General features: G+C 36.7%; 1 protein-coding gene across 1 annotated transcript in view; it reads left to right on the forward strand.

The window, feature by feature from the left end:
* The first annotated feature begins 15592 nt into the window (after positions 1-15592).
* Positions 15593-16412, forward strand: part of LOC131144485 (peptidyl-prolyl cis-trans isomerase CYP23) — a 49024-nt gene continuing 48204 nt past the window's right edge. Inside the window, exon 1 of the mRNA XM_058093168.1 lies at positions 15593-15921. Coding sequence (XP_057949151.1) covers positions 15805-15921 — 117 coding nt within the window. The 5' untranslated portion in view covers positions 15593-15804. The remainder of the gene's footprint in view (positions 15922-16412) is intronic.

Below are 16412 nucleotides of genomic sequence, written 5' to 3' on the forward strand. Positions count from 1 at the left end.
CATCATTTGAGATACTGAAATCCTCTTCCAAACTATCTTGTACTTTCTCTATAAGCTCTACCAGCTTTGCATCACTCCTTTGTGTTGCTTTAATTCTTTCCTGTAGAGTCGGTTGCAACACTAGATTGGTAATAAATGTCTGATGATCACCCTCTACGAATTCTATCCCCAGTCTCTCTAGATCCATCTGAATCGGATGTTGTATTGCCACTACAAACACTGATGCACCCATTGATTTCTAGCTCAAGGCATCACCCACCACATTAGCCTTTCCTAGGTGATAACTGATGGTGCAGTTGTAATCCTTAATCAGTTCCAACCACCTCCTCTATCTCATGTTCAATTCTTTATGCGTGAAAAAGTATTTCAAACTCTTGTGGTCAGTAAAAATCTCACGACTACCCCTAGAAAGATAATGCCGCCAAATCTTTAGTGTGTATACCACTGCTGCCAACTCTAGATCATGGGTAGGGTAATTCTTCTCATATTCTTTCAACTGTCATGAGGCATATGCTATAACTCTCCCATGTTGCATCAGAATAAAGTCAAACCCTTTATGCGATGCATCACTGTAAATTACGAAACCCTCTTAATCTAAAGGAATCGTCAACACCGGTGCAGTGACGAGCCGCTGCTTTAACTCTTGAAAGCTCTGCTCACATTCATCGGACCATTCAAACTTCACTCATTTCCTGGTTAATCTAGTCAATGAACCCGATAACTTAGAAAAACCATCTACAAACCTGCGATAGTATCTAGCCAATCCCAGGAAACTTATGATTTCTTGCACGTTCTTCGATCGCACCCAATCTAGTACCACCTCAATCTTACTCGGGTCTACTAAGATACCACCCATGGAGATTACATGTCCAAGGAAGGTAACTTGCTCTAGCTAGAATTCGCACTTCTTGAATCTCGTAAACAGTTTCCTTTCCCTCAGTACCTGAAGTACTATCCTTAGATGTTCCTTGTGCTCCTCTGAGCTCTTTGAATACACCAGTATGTCATCAATAAACACTACCACAAACTGATCCAAATACTGGTGGAAGACCCGATTCATCAAATCCATATACACTGCAGGAGCATTTGTCAATCCAAAACGGCATAACACGGAATTCTTAATGACCATACCGAGTCCTGAATGTTATCTTTGACACACCCTCTACTCTGACCTTTACCTGATGATACCCAGACCGAAAAATCTATCTTCAAGAAAACCTGTGTCCCTTGTAGCTAATCAAACAAATCATCAATGCAGGGAAGCGAGTATTTATTCTTGATAATTACTTTGTTAATTTCTCGATAATTGATGTACATTCTCATCGACCCATCTTTCTTTTTCACAAATAATACTGGCACTCCCTAGGGCGACACGCTGGGCCAAATAAATTCACTGTCTAACAATTCTTGCAACTGGTCCTTCAATTCCTTTAATTTTGTCGATGTCATTCTGTACGACACTTTCGAAATCAGCCTTGTCCTCAATACTAGGTCAATAGAAAACTTTATCTCATGATTTGGAGGTAGTCCCGACAAATCCTCTAGAAAAACATCAAGAAAATCCCTCACTATCGAGATATCCTCAACTCTCAACTCCCTTTCTGATACCGCCTTTACACAAGCCATATAACCATGACAACCCTCTAGCAGCAACCGCCTCGCTTGAATGGCGGATAACAACTGTGGTGGGGTACGTACACAAGACCCCACAAACATGTACTCTTGTTCCCCTAGAGGCCTGAACACTACCTCCCTTTGATGACAATCTATACTAGCAGAGTGAGCAACTAGTCAGTCCATACCCAGTATCACCTCAAACCCATGCATATCAAAAACTACCAAATTAGCTAATAAAATCTTCCCCTGAATGCATACCGGATAGTTACTAAGTACCTTAAAACATATGCCCACAGCCTCTATCATCGTAGCCACTGATAAATTGACACCCAACTGCTGTATTTCTAACCCACAAAATTTAACAAACTCTCGGGCGATAAAAGAATGAGTCGCCCCTAAATCAAATAAAGCAGTAGCTGTAAATTACAAAATTGAAATTATATCCGCCACAACATCTCCTGTTGCCTCTGCATCCCCCAGTGTCAGCGCATAGACTTGAGTTGGGGTAATATTCCTCTACTGTCTCCCTCGAGGTGCCTGATGATCTCCTCGGTATGGTTTGTAAGTAGGTGCAGCAACTGGCGGTGCTCGGCAATCCCTTGCCATATGCCCAGGCTGATAGCACCGATAACATACCATCTCCCTAACTCGGCACTCTTCCGAGTGTCTCCTGAAGCTTATAGGACAAGAAGGAAGCGTCTGACTGCCCTGTACAGCCCGATCTCTCACTATTTGTCTCCGTCCATCTCTGTTATCCTACCTCCTCCAAGGCCCTCGACTTGACCCTGCCTGAATATCTGAAGCACGAGCCTTTTACCCTGACTCTGTGCTGTCGTGCCTCTCTAAAGGCCACCCTCGATCACTGCAGCTCTGTAGAGACCTATAAAATTATAGCAAATAAATAATAGAGAAAGGAAAATTAAAAAAGGGACAAAGTAGGGTTCGTCGACGAATGCCCTGGTTTTGTCAACGAAGTCCCATATAAGGTCCGTGGACGAACCTCAGTGTTTCGTCGAAGAAAAGATATCGAGAAGGGTGATTCAAACCCTTTGGTTCGTCGATGAGCTCATCACCATCATTGACGAACTCCTTTCTTTTGCTCGTCGAAAAGTACACGTGGCTCGTCGATGAAGCCACGTGGACAATTGCTTATATATAGTCAGAAATTGCATTTTCAGTGAAAGAATTGTTTTCTTATTGTTTCTCTCTCTAAAAATCCGGCCTTCTCACCTTCTCTTTAAGATTCCAGCCCTGTTTCTCCCCGGTTCAAAGATCAGAAGATACTATGATGATCCTGGGGAGATTCTCTACAACTTATCCGGAGAAGAATTTTGGTTTGAGGAGTTCAGGCACCATCCCAAAATCAGGGTAAGTAGGATATTTTAGGGTTTTCATAGTTATCAGACTTTTCTGAACCCAGATTTTGTATTAGATGTTGATATATTGGTGTTTGGGATGATTAAACTAGGGTGTTGTGATTTCAGGGTTTGGGTTTCCAAACACCGCAGACATGGATTAAGGATCCCAGCGGGTGTTATCTCAAGAACCCAGATAAAATGATAAATATTTTATAGCTTAGAAATGTGAGTATGATAATTATTATTGATATTTAGTTGATTGATAGGGGGAAATATATATATATATATATATATATGTGTGTGTGTGTGTGTGTGTGTGTGTGTGTGTGTGTGTGTAATTTCAGGGCGTTTAAATTATGAACGCTGCAAGCGTACAGCGTGAAACAGGGAAATTATAAACACTTTCAGAAAATCCTGTAAGGGAAATATGTTATGCCGGTTAAATTAGAAATATTATCAGTAAAGTATAGTATTTGAATATGAATTATAGAGTATGGTTTTGAATAAATTAGAGCATGGAAATTATTTAGTATTACAGATGATATTTATTGAGTTTTATTAAATTATGTGGCATGAGAAATACTGAAATATTTACAGAATTTTATACAAATTTACAGACTTATGATTATATAGCTTTTATAGAGTTATGAAATACAACTTATACAGTTTTATTTACAGAGCTACGGCTATACAGAGGCTTACAGAATTATAGTTTACATGGTTATACAAAAATATGATTATACAGTATTTTACAAAACCATGATTATATAGTATTTTACAGAACCATGTTTATACAGTATTTTACATAATTATGTTTATACATAATTTTACAGAACCATGATATACAGAGTATAGAACCATGACATATAGAAATACAGGTTATACAAAAATACAAATTATACAGAAATACAATTGTTACAACGTCATGGTTAATACAGTTGATATAGAATCATGGTAAAACAGATAGAAATTATATAGAAATAGTATTGCATAATATCAACTTTGATGGAGCAAAGCAGTTTACAGAGCATGGTACTGTAACTATACAATATAGACAGTACAACTATACGTCTTAGATAGAGTATGGTATTACTGATTGTGCCATAGGTAGGGTGGAGGGTTCCCTAGCGTCCGGACTAGGTGGAGTGGGCCTTTTGTGCTATAGACATATACAGACATATGCATACAGTTAGACTAGCACTGGTAGGCCAACCAGTGTTCAGTCCTGCCTACGGGCCGCACAAGCTTGTCATGAGGGGTTAAATCATGACATACAACCATCTAGAGAAGTTTTCAAAATTATGTACATATACATTATACACAATAAACAGAGATTACCTATTATAGTTAAAAGAATGATTGAATAGATATCTCACAAAATTACCTTATTTTAAATGACATAGGTGTGGGTTATTATACAGATACTTTTGCATGATTTCTCATTTATAATTTATAATTAAAGATTATGTTTGCGTACAGACTCATATGCCACACACTGCTAATAACATGTTTCTCCTTATTAAGAGGTGTCTCACCCTAGCATTATGAACATTTCAGGTAACTTAGAGAGATGTGCAGGGCCGGCTCAGAGATAGTAGGCGACTAAGTCGGTATAGTTTTGGGGTGAGTCTTGGGCTAAGTAGTAAAGCCCTCAGTGTTTTGGGATTTTTGGGGAATGATGTGTATGTGTGTATATATATGTGTATAGAGGATCAATATTGTGTATTTTGGGATATGGTTTGGATATATATGTTTTCCGCTGCATAGATATTATATACAAAGAATGCACAGGATACCACGGCACCCGCTTTGGGCCGTGATGATAACAAATATCTATATACAGGGTATCGAAGTTATGATATATAGTTTGACAGCATTAAAAAAAATGGTTAGAAATTTTGGGTCATTACAAGCTCTATTTACTACCTCCGCAAACGTCTGAGCCCAAAAGCCTATAGCCTACTCAAATAGATTCTGCCTCCAACCTTCCTCAAACTTCTTCACCTTCCTCTCCTCTTCAGGTACTAAATATGGAGCAAACCGAGACAGCTCAATAAATCTCGTCGCATACTGCTATTGTAACAACCCGAAAAATTTTAACTATTTAAAATAATAAGAAAGATAATAAAAGGAAAAAGGGGAAATAGAAGGAAAATAAATTTTAAAGGATAATAAGTAGGTGCTCGTCGACAAGATTGATTTTTTCGTTGACAAGCAATCTTCTAAGCCTCGTCACCGAGTATGCATGTCTCGTCGACAAGGGTTTAACGAGAGAGGTTCTTATTTGTTTGTATTTCATCGATGAGCTCCCAATTTCATCCACGAACTGTGTTCTTGGGCTCATTGACGAGTCCAGATGTATCGTCGATGAGGCCACGTGGCAAGTTACCTATAAATAGGCAAAAATAAGAATTTCAATGAAGGATTTCATTTTTCTTCTATTTCTCTCTCCAAAAACGGCCTCTCTGCCTGCTATCTTCAAATCTGGCCTGGTTTTAGCTCGATTCGAAGATTGGAAGCTACCACGAGACTCCTGGAAAAATTCTCTGCAACATAGGCGGAGGAGAATTTCGATTTGAGAAGTTTGAGGAACATCCCAAAACCAGGGTAAATGAGATATTTTAAGGTTTTATTATTATTTTTAAATATATGGAACCTAGGAAGTATTAAATGAGTGTTTTTCTGAGATTTGAGTAAGTTGAGATTTTTGGAATACAGAGTCTTTTTTCTCGTTCGGTTTAAGTAGGAATTCGGGGAGCAGGTAAGGGGAAATACTTTATAACAGATTTTTATTAATTTTAAACAGGTTAGATTTTGGGTATAAGATTTTATATATATATATATATATATATATATTGGTATAATTTTCTGAACGGTGTAGGTATTGAAAATACTTTTTTTTTTAATATAAATTATATTAGGAAAAATCATGTGGCATGAAAACAACTTTGATAATTAAATGATTGCGAGTATTGCGGATTTATGATTTATTGTGTGATTGTGAATACTGTCTGGGCTGCGAATTCTACTTGGTTAAACATACTGATTGGTTGTGGATACTTTCTGATTGTGTATAATGTGGAAGATGCATGATGTGTTTGACTGGTTGGTTTTGATATTGATTTGTGTTGTGGTTCATGTAAATTGTGATATAGTGTTAGCAGTGGTATGAGAAGGTCGTTTTATAGTACCTGATATAACTGTCATATAACATTGGCAGTGGTATAAGGAGATCGTTATATGAGCGTTTATATTGGGGGGTAAAACATTGGCAGTGGTATGGGGAGTTTGTTTTACCTATTTACCATGAACAGGGTGGTATATGTTGTAATCTATGTGATGATTAGTCCTGTGTGGACTGTGTAACCTGTGTGGTTGATTAGTCCTGTGTGGATCAGTCCTGTGTGGACGTGTATGTTGTATGTATGATAGTCCTGTGTGGACTAGTCCTATATGGACATTGCATTCTGTGTGGATATGGGCCCTGTGTGGGTGAGAATGAAGAATGTGTATATCCTGTGTGGACTGATTGTGGTATGTGTACATGTGGAACTTGTGAAATGATCAGCGTTGGTTACGTTTAACTTTAATTACATAAGTATTTATGGTCAAGTCGAACTCTCCACCCGAGGGCTTGCTGAAGAAGGCGAGTGCTCTGGTAATTATCTGTGGATACCAGAGCAGAGGAAAGCTACTTGTATGGGTGGGTTACTTTCCCTATTCTCAGAGACTTTACTTAAATACATAACCCGAGGGCTTACTGAGAAAGGTGAGTGTCCTAGTGTTAGCACTAGAGCAGAAGGAATCTACTTGTATGGGCGGGTAGACTTCCCTATTCTCAAGAATTATCAGTAAAAATAATTATGTATGTGTGTATGTGATTGGGTGACGGAGAAGTCGACAATGATGTGATTATGAATCCATTTACTTGGCTGCTATTGGTGATGATATACAATTGTATGCATATTTTGTAATTATATATTAAACACTTCAGCCACATACTATTATAATTTATTTCTTCCTTACTGAGAAGTGTCTCACCCCGGCGAATATTTAATCTTTTCAGGTCTTCCAGGTGATTGAGCTTAGATAGCTCCAAGGCGGGGTTAGTTTTTGTGAGTAGATATCAGAACGGTTATATGTATAGTTTTATGTTTAATATATTTTATCCTGGTTATGTAATATGAAGAGTGAGATTTTATTTTAAGGGTCTGCATATGTAAATCTAGAATTCTGTTATTTTTTTTTTAGGTTATTTAATTAATTCTGCAGCGTGAATGGTATTAGAGATGTATGATTGGTCTCATAACACTTCGACCCCACGTGGTGGGTCCAGGGTGTAATGACCCGAAGAATAATGGTATTTAAATAATAAAGAGGGAAGGAAATGAAAACAAAAACAGAAACAGAAGGAGACAGTGTTCGTCGACGACATTGCACTTTTGGTGTAATAAACCACGAATTTAATTAAGGACTCGTCGATGAAGATAACATAGGGGCTCGTCGACGAGAAGATACCAAGAGATGTTTTAAGCGACTCTGAATTTCGTCAATGAAGGGGAGAGCTCATCGACGAATTTCCTTTTGACCTCGTTGACGAGGTGACGTGGCTCGTCGACGAATCCCACAGTATAAATAGTATTAAACTCAAATTTTATGCAGAAAACGGCAGAAATTCTCTCTATCTCTCCTCCCTATGGTTCCTGTTCCTTCTCTCTTCGATTTTGGCCCCGCCGTTCGCTGGATCGACGATCTGAAGCCACCACGACACTCCTGGGAAAGTTCTTCCTAAGTTTGCCAGAGCGAATCGTCGGTGGGACGAAGTTGGATTTCATCCCAGTTTCAAGGTAAGGTCTTCTTGTTAAAACTAGACTTTCCAGCAGTTGTAGAGAATGTAGTAGACGTAGAAATAGGGACATTTTGTTCTAGGATATTTGGTTTTCAGGGTGTTAAGTGGAAAACCCTGCAGGTGCAGGACCCGACTCAGTAGGGGGATTTTAGCAAAATCAGGTAAGGGAAATATGCTATGCTAGGCAAACCTATTATGATTCAGTATAAATTATATGTTTTCATCAAATTATTATTCAGATTATTTATGCAGTTTCAGAGCCCGATAATGTTGATATTTAATTGTGTGGCATGAGTTAGTATTAGCAGTACAAGGTTTCCATAATTTTCAGAATACCGTGATTTTCAGCATACACACAGAAACTTGTATTTTGCAGTATTTTCATAATATTATGATATACCTATTTCAAAACCATAACATTCAGTTCATACAGTAAATTAGATATTTCAATTATACAATTAAGCAGATATCTCAGAAATTCAGTTATTGCAGTTTACTTAGCAATTTATATGATGTTATGGTTATTTCATATGTTACGAAATCATGGTAAAAACAGTATTTTAGAAATATCAGTTACGTATATAGTATCAGACCTTGATGAACCATATTCAGTAGCAGAGCACGGTACCGTAGTTATATTCAGTTCAGAGTGCAACCCCTATTCAGATAATAGGTGGTGTTCAGAAGTCGATTGTGTCTATGTTGTGAACAGGCTCCCCATCAAACATGGGTTGAGGGGGCCGATCTGACTGTCGAAGTTCAGTTGACTTACCCCCATCTGCCAGCCAGGCTAGGTCCCGCCTTCGGGCCGCACAACCCTGTCATGAAGGGTTAATTCATGACTTTAGTTATCCATCTAGAGAATTTTCACGGTTATTATTTATACATATTATGATTAGATTTATATACGACATTTATACTTATAAGTATTATCAGTATTATGAATAAAACATTCTAAATAATTAGTTTATGTTAAGTTACAGAAGCATGTTTTATTTGATAACAAGTATACAGGTTTTCTCAGTTTGTTATATATGGTATATTATTTTAGATCAGATTTTTCGAGTATATGACTCACTTGCTACACCCTAATAATAGCATGTTTCTTCTTACTGAGCGTCGCCTCATCCCATTTAACTTATATCTTTTTGGTGATCTAGTGAGGCGAGCAGATTAGGCTTACAGATAGAGGAGGTTTAGTGTTGCCTGTTGTTAGAGTGAGTATTTTGGGGAAGGTTTTCCTTGTATAGTTCTAGTCTCAGATGAGGTATATTTTGAGAGATACTGCTGTGTATTTATATTGTGAGAGTATGTTAGCACTCTGGTATTGTATTGTATATATATGGTTTCAGTTGTATGGATTCAGCTTCCCGCTGCTTAGGTTGATGTTTTATTCCATCAGGAGTTATCAGTACAGCTTAACTTAATTTATATAGATATATATAAAAAAAATTTAAATTAGTAGGTCGTTACACAGGGCGTTACAGCTGTATTGTCAACTTTCCCTACTTCAGATGTAGAAACTCCGCCGCCTTTGTACTCCTAACAGTAGCGTTAAAGTACCTCTCAAAAAAGATTTCCCTAAAGCGACTCCACGTCACCGCTACAGGGTCAGGTCTTTGCTCATCAAAAAATCTCGCTGATCTCCACTAGCGCTTTGCCTCCCCTGTCAGCTTAAATGTCGCAAATAAAACTTTTTGCTCCTCCGTGCATGGTTAAACCGCCAGCATGTCCTCTTTATCCTAGACCTAGTTCTCAGCTACAAGTGGGTTAGCTCCTCGAGAAAACAATGGAGGTCTTATCCGCGTGAACTGCTCAATCGTGCAGCTCTGTCCTCCTAAACTCCTAGCCATCTCTAACATCACTTGCTAGGTGATGCTACATAATGCAACATTAGGATCTCCTCTACACATATCGAAAGGCCCTGCATCATCACCCCCAGCATGTGCACTACTACTCCCTGGATCTGTCTTGCAATTGAAATAACACAGTCTCAGAACTCTATTATCATATCTCATCAACACACCCAATATACTCAAATTCATAAAATATTATGCTATAGACATTTCTCTTAACACTCTTAATCCCCATTTAAGATTCAATCCTACCACTCAGAAACACGATCTGGTGATAGTATCTATGGTTTTCCAGAAGTTGTCACCCTAAGAAAAACAAAGAAACAACCACGGAACTCCTGCTTCCAAGTTGCAAGACAGAACCCTAAATTCTAATATCATCCTCTAACAACAACTGATTCATATCTCATCTATATCCATTCTTATACACTGGTATTGTATTCCACTATTTACTAATGTCTGCAGAACTTAGCAAACCTAGACTCTGATACTAAACTGTGACGCCCTTATTTTTCATACCATTTTTTTTTCATATAATCAACATAGATAACTATAAATCGGCCACGTCAACCACAGATACCACAATACATAACCCAACCCGAAAGTGGGTACTGGGTATATATTTATACTCATGTACATAATCCTAACAACGAAAGTTATACGTACATACATACCACAACGAATACACAAAGTACTACCATCCATATATACAAGTTAACCACAAAACTCTAGGGGAATTAAACCTCCCTAGCTCAAAATACTTACCCTGACTACTCAGGGTATTAGCTCTCCTCTATCACTGGGTCTATCTCGGTTTCCTGAAATATTTAAATGATTGGGTGAGACACATCTCAGTAAGACGAAATAAATTATCTATAGTGTGTGACAATATGAGATTCATTATATCATAACATATAAGCATATAAGTATTAGTGTCTTCTGAGAAAATATACCATTTCACATTTACAATCATATAGATATACAATACAAGCTTTCAAAAGTTTTTACTTTCATTTCCAAAACCATTCATACACAACACACGTTTACTAGCGAAGTTCTTCAGAATAAGGAAGCTTACCCGCCCATACAAGCAACTTCCCTCTGCCCTGATATCGTCTGCAGCTTAGCCCAATTAACTCGAGTTTAACTATACTGATACTCATAAGAGCACTCACCTTACTCAGTAAGCTCTCAGGCAATGTGTTTTACTCCGTTATAATTATTTATTAACTCACGCTATTTCATTTCTCATTTTATTTCTCGTTTCCATTCTCATTTCATTTCCATTCTCATTTCATTTCCATTTTCATTTCCTTTCCATTTCCTTCTAGCTCATGAGTGTCCCTAGTAATCAATATACCTATGTTTGTACTCATGGCTGCCTTGAGGATTTTTCCATCACGTCATGCTTCCCCCATGAATAGGGTTGTGTGGCTCGAAGGCTGGACCTAACCACGGTTGGTTGACCTGGTTAGGTCAAATATCATCATATATCCCATATCTGTAGTACGACTGGCTGGCCAAAAGCCCTGATTCGGACTAAGGGGGCACAACAACTCTACTATACAACTTAGTCTACTGTCACGCCACACACTTCATGAGCCTGTGTGGTTGCACTAACTCCTCTAACAACGTTACCGTGCTCAATATCACTACCCATCATCAGGGTCTCCATATCCATCCATTAGGGTTATCACAGCCACATACCAACAATCATTATGTGGTATTGACATTTCATCAATCACATGTCTGTATTCCTATTTCGGAATTTCACAATTCAATTCTCACTATTCAATATTTATATTGCAGAATTAACGGTGCAATATTCACATTTCTCATTTCCATATTTCAATATCTATATTTTAGTATTCACATTACCATACATACATTCACATATTCTCCATTTCATATTCTCATAACAATATTCACATATCATTACTCTCATTGCAGCATTATCCCTGCAATATTCACATTTTCAGAATACTCATACGATATTCGCATTGCAGTATTTGTGTACCAATATTTTCATTTATCTTTTCCACATTTCATAGTTTGCATTGCAGTATTAACATTGAAATATTCACATAATCAGTATTCACAACTCATTTCATCTTATAATATCATATACATGTCTCATATTCATCGTTTCTCATAAGATTTACATTTTTTAGTACATTCCACATTCATCATTTTCCCCATTTCAAATCTCATATCACATATTCATTATTTCATAATCTCATTTTCCCAAGGTAAATCATTTAATCCAGTTTTAACCAATTCAGAGTATAAATCAAATGCCACACAAATTTCATCTGATATTTATATCATAAATAAATTTCAGGTAAAATAACATAATAACATTTTCACATATTTCTCGACCCATAATTTTATAAAAAAACTGTTATAATTTATTCCCCTTACCTGACTTACTGAGATTTCACAAAAACACCCAATTTCTACGCCTTTCGGCGTTCGCAACCCAAAAACCTACAATTCACATTTTCCCCAAATTATTCAACACAACTCCCATAACAACTTCCATATAACACTTTCTACATTTCATATACTCCAAATTAACTTAGGAACCCTAAAATACACCATTTACCCTAATTTTGGGATGGTGCTTCGAAACCCCAACTTGAAAATCTGCTCCACGTAAGTTGTGGAGAATCTTCCCAGGAACCCCCTGGTGGTTCCTGATCGTCAATCTAGCCTAAAATGAAGCCGAAATTAAGATGGGAAGGAAGATGGGTCGTGGGTTTGCATGAAAAAAAGAGAGAGAGAGAGAGAGAGAGAGAGAGAGAGAGAGAGAGAGAGAGAGAGAGAGAGAGATAGAGAGAGAGAGAGAGTGTGTGTGTGTTTTGTTTGATTAATAACAAATGACTCATGGGATCTCCTTAATATGCCCACTGCATAGAAAATCGTCGCTGATTTTCTATTTAACCAGCTCGATTTTTATCATTCACCCGTTACCGTTCTGCGGTAATTTCTCATAACCGTCAACTATTTTCTATCCACTCCAGAAAATCATCGCCGATTTTCTATTAACCGGCTTCCTTTCTAAAACCGTTGCCGACTATTATGTCCAGAAAACCGTCGCCGATTTTCTCCCTCTTCCAGCCAAAACCCTCCTTTTCTCATTTATTTTTATCATTTTATTTTCTCGGGTCTCTACATTATATAACCTTGCCCATTTAGCTTGGGCGTGGCTACAACTGATACCTATCAGGATACTTGGCTTACTCAGTAAGCCCTCGGGCGAAGAGTTTATTTCGCCCCAATCACACGTAATGTCACAGTATAAAATACATATAATACTTTGCTAAAAATAACTTTCACATGCAAACTATAACTCACACCTATATAACTCGAATGGATAAACGACATGCTTCCCCCTATGACGGGTTGTGCGACCCGTAGGGTGGACTTAACCCTAGCTGACCTGCCACTAGGCTAAGTCAACTATACTGTATATCTGCTAGTACGAATGACCATCCCATAGTTGGTCTAGACTCCAAGTGGGAACTCTACACTTCACTAGCCCACTCGACTATTCAAAACCAACACTCTCCCTGAGACGTGTGGTTGCACTAAGTTCTTCATTACTATAATTGCGGTACCGAGTGATCTATGATCCATCGGAGTTCTTAAACCATACATTACAATTTGATAAGACTACTCGTGGTCTATATGCCACCATAATTATTTATTATACATGCATTTTTTTCAACCATGCTAGAAAATAATATATTATCAACACATTTCTAGTATATCATTATATTAAACCATAAACTCATAACTTTAATTAAACAATAAAATTCTTTCTCATGCTACATGATTTGAGTATTTTTCATAATTATATAAACTACTGGAAAACAGGTCATTTAATACCCAAAATCCGTTTTACCGAAAATACTGGTTTAATTATCTCCACCATCTATTTAACTCAAAATATGTATTTAAAGGAAAAACGGAGATAACCAATCCTACTTACTTTAATTCTTTGCAAAATACGTATAATAAATCAAACCAATAATTTTAACTGGTCAAATCATTCAGAAAATCTATTACAATAATCTAGAAATCAAATATTTTAATTCAAACAGTTCAACTTTAAAATAACAATTATTATAAAATCTCTAGGCTCACAAACACCAATTTAATTAACTCATAATAATAATAATAATAATCCAAAATCTAATTTTCATATGCCAAAATATTCAGAAAAACGTGTATATAATTCCTGTAATTTCGTATTACAATTTAATCGGTTAAATTATAAAAATTCCTGACATAATTTATTTTCTTTATCTTAACCTTGGAGTGGTGCCTAGGAAGCCCAAACCTAAAGTCTGCTCCGATTAACTTGCTAAGGATCGAAGCCGGGACCTTGTGGTGGTGTTTGTTTTTCGATTCGACTTACGAATGAAGAAATAATCTAGAGAAAGAGTGGGAGAGCGTGAGGAGAGAGAGAGAGTGAGTGTTTCACGGCCATGGGAAAAAGTTTGAAAAAATTTGCTTCTAGAAGAAGCAATCTTATAACCTATATATATGTATATTACTTTAACAATAGTAATATTATATTAATATTATATATATATATATACACACACACACATTACTTAATCCATATATTTATATGTATACTTATATATCCATTATATCATTTTTTTTAATTACTTTAATTTAATAATGTTTTAATAATTATTTTTTCCCAAATTATTACAAGTGGCATAGATTGGAACACCTTGCTTTAGCCCTATGGTTAGGACTATAATTGCAATCGCAATTCCACGAAACACCACGAAGCATTGCAAGTCTGTAACGATCCAACTAGTCATACTAGTATTTCAAGCCATAGCAATTGGACTTTGGCATGCAAACAATCCACTGCAAAGCATTGGATTGTAGAGACTTATTGCCTATGGGAAGACCTCCTTCGGGAGTAGTCATGTCATGTGTTCGTAGGCCATGAACAATTGATTGGAATGTGGAACATGCATACATCTCAAGCTTTGATGAATAAGAAGTCAATCTATATAAAGAGAACAAGTAGAATGAATGTATTTCCGAATAATTTTAAGATATTTGTAGTTTTTTAAAGAAGATAACAAAATTGCATCTAAAAACATGCATAAGAAAGCTTATAGTGCAACATGAAATACTTTGGTCATAGTGCATGATGTGCCTAGTTGGGAGAAATATAAAACAATGAGGGTCTGGTCTTTATAGGGGTTGCTAAGATGATTTCCATCACTATCAATCTTTATTATATGCCCAAGCATGACTACAAAAAATTTAACAATTATAGTTAAGGTCCAAAAATTCATACGATTGTATTGAAAGGAAGGTATCATAGATGCCAATTAATGGACAGAATATAAGGTCATTGTATTGTGAATTTTTACTCTACCTATCCGCCCTAGCCTTGCTCCACCTTTTAATATAATATAATTTAATTCTTAAAGAATTCACTAAAAAGATATATCATTTTATGAAATTTAGAAATTATGTAACACCTTATGATGATTTAGTATATTGATATTTATCCTATTATGATAGTCTGACTCTATCACCATTGTTAATATTGGGAAGTCCTTGAACATATTAAATATACATGAGTATGGATCAACTTGACCCAAAATCGTAAGTGACTAGGTCTTAGCCCAACTATATGTATAAACCCCTTATCCTTTTTTTAATTTTTGATGTGGGACAACTTTTATAAATAATATAATTTGCAACATGTCATTTTAACTAATTGTACATATTAAAAATGTTACAAAAAGTATTATTAAAATATAATAATTATAAAATTTAATTTCTAATTATTCAACAAAAAAATTAACAAAAGAAACTAAAAATTAAGCCACACATCTATTTATTTATTATGGATACTAACAATAGAAACTAAAAATTAAGACACACAACTATTTGTTATATATATATATTGACAAATGTAGTGTTCTCAATTATTTTTTCTACACCACGATAGAGAAGCTTCTTCTTGTACACATTGCCAACATTGGCCTGCTGGGTTTGGGGGAGTTGACTCGCGTTACTGCCATAGACAAGGGAAGAATTTAAGAATTGAGACGAGTCGGCGAAGAAAATTTGATCAAAAATGGGGGAAGTGATGGGTGCATTGGTAAACATTTGGATCATGGGGTGTCTCTGTTTGACTGGCGTTGGCGCATTGTCCTCAGATCCCCAACTCGGATCGGCTCGGGTCGTTTTTCAGGTTCTCTCTCTCTCTCTCTCTCTCTCCCTCCCTCACAACACCAGCTTCTTCTTAGTCTGTAATATGACCTAATTTTGGGATGTTCGGCATTTTACTTTGCTATCAGTGGAAACCCAGTTGTTGTTTTCGTCTGTAATTTGGCTTCGAATGCGAAGTTCTCTAAATTCGGTGAAAAGGGTCGCTCACGTTTCTATTTGACAAACCTTTCAGATGGTTTTCGAGTAGTTTCTAGCTTTGCGGTTATGCATAATTAACCCATTTAGCCAACATTTCGTACGGTGGTTTGATATGGAAAGTCACACATAAGGAATTAAGGATGATCATTTTTTGTTTCCTCTAGCTGTGTCACGGAGGTGTGGCGAAAGGGTGGCTGACTGCATGCTGATATTCGCAGTACATCAGTAGCGAAAGGTGTCCTGTTCAATTGTGCTTGATTTCATGCAAAAATGTGTGTTATAATTGCGAATTTGCTTGGGCTCTCTGCTCAAATT

The sequence above is a fragment of the Malania oleifera genome, chromosome 12 (assembly GCF_029873635.1).
Source record: "Malania oleifera isolate guangnan ecotype guangnan chromosome 12, ASM2987363v1, whole genome shotgun sequence".
Taxonomy (NCBI): domain Eukaryota; kingdom Viridiplantae; phylum Streptophyta; class Magnoliopsida; order Santalales; family Ximeniaceae; genus Malania; species Malania oleifera.